The sequence below is a fragment of the Panulirus ornatus genome, chromosome 22 (assembly GCF_036320965.1).
Source record: "Panulirus ornatus isolate Po-2019 chromosome 22, ASM3632096v1, whole genome shotgun sequence".
In the NCBI taxonomy this organism is placed as follows: Eukaryota; Metazoa; Arthropoda; class Malacostraca; order Decapoda; family Palinuridae; genus Panulirus; species Panulirus ornatus.
Genome location: NC_092245.1, coordinates 137,612 through 142,611, shown reverse-complemented (window position 1 = coordinate 142,611; position 5,000 = coordinate 137,612). Strand labels below are relative to the sequence as shown.

At 39.8% G+C, this 5,000-nt stretch overlaps 1 protein-coding gene across 1 annotated transcript in view; it reads left to right on the top strand.

The window, feature by feature from the left end:
* LOC139756491 (glutamate receptor ionotropic, delta-2-like) overlaps positions 1-5,000 on the top strand; it is a 173,199-nt gene that overhangs the window by 134,329 nt on the left and 33,870 nt on the right. Inside the window, exons 6-7 of the mRNA XM_071675935.1 lie at positions 1,574-1,719; positions 4,567-4,665. Coding sequence (XP_071532036.1) covers positions 1,574-1,719; positions 4,567-4,665 — 245 coding nt within the window. The remainder of the gene's footprint in view (positions 1-1,573; positions 1,720-4,566; positions 4,666-5,000) is intronic.

The window sequence follows — 5,000 nt, the reverse complement described above, 5'->3', positions numbered from 1 at the left end:
TGCTGGAAATCCTCCCCTCTCGTTTTTTTTTTTAATTTTCCAAAAGAAGGAACAGAGGGTATATATATATATATATATATATATATATATATATATATATATATATATATATATATATATATATATATATATATATATATATATATATATATATATACTCTTAGGGATAGGCAGAAAGAATGCTTCCCACGCATTGCTCACATATCGTAGAAGGCGACTAAAGGGGACGGAAGTGGGGGGCTGTAAACCCCCCTTCCCCTCCTTGTAATTTAACTTTCTAAAAGGGGACACAGAAGAAGGAGTCACGCGGGGAGTGATAGGAAAGATAGGTGGTCTGTTTGAGGAAAGGAACCTGGATGGCTTGGCTCTGAGTGAAACAAAGCTCAAGGGTAAAGGGAGGGAGTGGTTAGAATGTTAGAATGCTTTGTTGGTTTCTCTTTGAGTGACTGTTGCATGCACTGTGTTCTTAACAGTCCTTTATAGAGACATATGATGGAAATCTGGATATCTAAAGATTCTAGTACAGTATATAGAACTGTGTGAGTTAGGTGTCCAGTCTTTCGTGAAATATGGATAGAGAGTGGGTGTTGGTAGATCATACCTGGAACCTATGTTTAGGTGAGGCAGACAAAGAAAGACAGCAATGTGGGCCCCTAGTCGGTGGCTGCCAACCACTAACTACCAACTACTGGAAGTCTGTCAGGCCATAAAACTTTTAAGGGAAACCTACAACAAAGTGGAAGATACAAAGATGACCATAGAGTCTATGAAAAAAGTATTTAGATCACGTTATGTAAAGAGTTGCTATTACTGACATGGGTGTCTTCATCGATCTCCCTCAAGAAAACATCCAAGTTTGCGAGTCAGAAGGTAAGCGCAACAGTACGATGTCTGTTTTGGTGAGTGTGGCTGTGACTATAACGACTTGATTATTGTCAGTTTGGTAACAAAGTGTATAGCTTGTAGTAACTGAGGAAACGTCACTGATGTGGAGAAATCATTACAGGCAAGAGACTTTTATCTTAAACAACTGATTGTCATATGAAGGAAAATTATCAAAGTGAATAGTCAGATCGAAAGGAATTTGCATTTAGCAACTGTAGATGAAGTTCACGTCAGATATGAGACTACAGTATCAAGAAACAAACCAAAGATGAACAAAAGGTAACACGACTTTTATAAATATGGTAATGATTCCTTTGGTCTACATGCACACAAGAAGGTTTCACGGTTCCAGAGATGGGATAGACAAACTTTGATCAAGATTTTGATGTCATTTTTGCCGTTAACCACCTATTTTGATTTCTCGTTTGGCTTGTCTTCTAGAACATGATTTCCCAACCTGCTTGTTCCCTTGACCTGTCCTTCTTTATGTATCGACGGCACCTTCATCAGTCTCTCTCTCTCTCTCTCTCTCTCTCTCTCTCTCTCTCTCTCTCTCTCTCTCTCTCTCTCTCTCTCTCTCTCTCTCTCTCTCTCTCTCTCTCTCTCTCTCTCTCTCTCTCTCTCCTCCCATGACCATTCTTCATTTCCTTATAGTCACCCTCATTTTACCTTCGACATCCATCCCCAGCGCTGTACTCAGGGACGCTGACGGCAGCGCTCGCTATCAAAGCCTACGAGGAACCCATCGACTCTCTATATGACCTTGCTCAAGCCCACCAGGACGGTTTCACCATCAGCACCGTCAGGGACAGCAGCTACGTCACCCCCTTTAAGGTGACTTTCCGTGATGTTAGTCTTAGTTCGCTTACCAAGAGTCCTATAACCAGAGTACAGACTTAGTGAGGTATAAGTTTTAGGATCACTTATGTACGACTCATTTAAGTTTATCGTTCGCCACATATATATACCATACTTCATAATTGATTTCAGGACAAAGTTTGGATGAATGATCTTTATAGCATGATAGGAAATTAGGTTATGTACAATGCGTGTAAGAATGATATACATATTTCTAAGAGGTAATTGGTTTTTGCTGGCAATATGTAGTCTTGCTGAAATGGAAAGAACAGTAATTGCAAATGGCTTAGTGTTGTGTATAAGGTACATGTATTATACTATACTTTTCGTACAAAGTATATTAACATTTCTCCTCAACAGAGTCATGTCATTTCGTATGTATCCATGGAATCTAATGGTAAAGAAGTCTGAATGAAGAATCTTGAGATCTTTATTCGTTGTAGAATAGCAAAGTTAATTTCAGTGTTTAGGGTTATTTTCCAATGCATTTCAAGGGCACAGTGTTCACTGTTCACAGGTAGACCGCGTTGGCTACAAGGATGTTTCCATGCCAAATACTTTAAACAGTCGAATGAAGCCTGTCAACTCCAACATAGGAATGGGGGTTGCTCATATGGGATTCGCTGGTATAAACTAGCATAAAAGTAGCCAAACCTACTCTGTTAACGAAGAAAAATGCTTAGCGTTTAATGCTGCCACAACCAAAGCAATTTCACGTTAGTTCTGGAAATTCCATCTCTATGAGTTGTATTTGCTTGCTTTCGGCTTTCTTTCCATGGCAGCCCGTCCAAAGCTATTCGATCTCCTTATATCGTTTGGCTTCTGCTTGATTAGATACATCTTGAAAATGGATTCATTACCTAAATACAATATTGTGTTTATGATACTCAGTACGGGGCTACTAAGCTACGTTCTAGAGGTATAAATGCTCTTATGTAGTTAATCATTACCAAGGTAAACAATAGATAACGAGAAACAAGTAAACAATTATCGAAAATCAATGTTTCATGCTTGCTGACTGACGTCATCCAGCCTCAATCCTAGCTATTGTTGGCTATCTGTCTCCACGGCAAGAAATGCTGCATCCAGCTCAAACTTACATTTGAACACAGACTGTAATTTCCTAAACGACGTTTATCAATCTTGGTAAATATCGGTGGGTACGTTTGATGATACCATAGAACCACTATTGAGCTTCTTGTGTTGCTACACGAAGGTAAGGGTGCGTAGAAGCGACATTAGTACGTCACGTCATTCAACAAACCAAAAGGGCTAATGTCGTCAGGAAAAGGTGGTTATTACTAAAAGCATAAAGAATCCTTAATTGAAATGATAATTTTTCCTCCCCACTAATAACAAACTCTTCGGGCGCACATCAATGATGAACATCAAATGATATATAGCTATGAATATAGCCTAATTAACATTAGTGAATGACAGCTAAAAGAAAATCAGAATTTAACTATGACAAAGAAAACAGTATAGGGGTAAATGTGTCTTAATGTACGGAAGGAATGGCCAATAGCGCAGTGGTAATAAGCATCCAGATATCAACCTATCTATCGTCATTCCACTACAAGTTCCACCAGCTGAATCAGGTACAAACAGTTTCCGAACGTCACTCCTACAAATCCTCAAACCTGTTTCAGTGTCTTAGAGTAGAACATAAATTTCCACATTTAAAAATTGCTCCATGACTTGTAATTTTGCTTTCCAAGCTGATTGTAAATTCACACACCACCTCCATATATAAGATACTTCAATTGTATTCAGTTCCATATAATTACTAGAACGTCTTCATCTGAATTATCCCTCACTACATTCATCTAACTATTCTGTGGTCTACCTCTTCTTCTTGTACCATCAACTGTGTATCCACTATTGTGTGCCGTGTTGCCGTGTGTTCAACATGATGCTGCCATCCTGAAAGACGCTCTATGCTTCTCTCTCATGATTTTCACACACACACACACACACACACACACACACACACACACACACACACACACACACACACACACACACACACACACACACACACACACACACACACACACATATCCCTGTCATATCTTCCTTTTTCATTCAATGTTTTCTCCTATTTCTAGTTGTCATACTAAAGATATTCATGACTGCTGAACCAACAACATATCCATCCTATTGATATTTGCTCGGATCTCGCATCCTTACATCGGCCTGGGAGCAGAAAATTCCACACAAGCCATCATCTCACAATTATTGTGCTTAAAATTTTCTTTCTAATCTGAGCTTTGACTGCGCCTCTATACCTCTTCTCCTTTCCCTCCTCACTATATTCTCACTAAATATTGACCTGAGATGAACTCCTCCATAACTATTATGGATTTTAGCAGTGTAACTGTCGGCGTTCCTGGTCATGAGCCACGTATGAACCCACCTAGGTTCGAGTCTTGGGTACGACAATCGATCCATCGTCAACCGAGTTGTTCATCTTCCCTTTAGAGCTGGTCAGTGAACGGGTACCTCAACTTAGCGTGTGAATAAATACAAATGATCTTCAGTACCCATTCTTGATTACTGTATTCTTCTCATAACTGTGTGGTTCTACCATTACATATACATACCATTACTTCTGCTTACACATAACCAACCGGCTATTATGAACAAAGCTTCTATAACTTATGTTTCATATATTTGTTGGAATGTTGGGAAAAACTGCTAGCGCTTTGATAATACACTAACAAGACTAGCATGGCGTAGGATAGCAGCAATGTGTGAAGGATATGCATCCAAGAAGAGAAAAATGAGAAATGTACTATCAAATGCCATGTTTTTTTCCCCCAGGTTGCGAAAAGTGGAATCTACCGGGAGGTGTGGAATCTTTTCAATCATAAAGAACCAGACAAGAGCTTCCTGTCGAATTCAGAGATTGGTATTATGACGGTAAATTGTGACCAGTCCAGTTGCTAGATGCTTCCCCCACTCCAAACCTCACACACATACTTATTATCCCTTTGTATAGCTACTATGTAAGGTAAGGGTCACGTGTGTTTTCTCTGCCAAGAGTAAGGTCACTGGTATCCACTTGAGAGGAGTTGCCTCGCCAGGAAGGCCAGCTAAAGGCCAAACTCGAGTGGGCAATGAGTCGCAGCTAGCAACTCCAATTGCCTTGCTAAAGAACACCAGCTGTCACTTCGTAATGACTGTAGATAATCCTTCACATGATCACAAAAGGGGTTTACACCACACCGGCCGAGGTAAGTGTCGTCTTAAGAGGT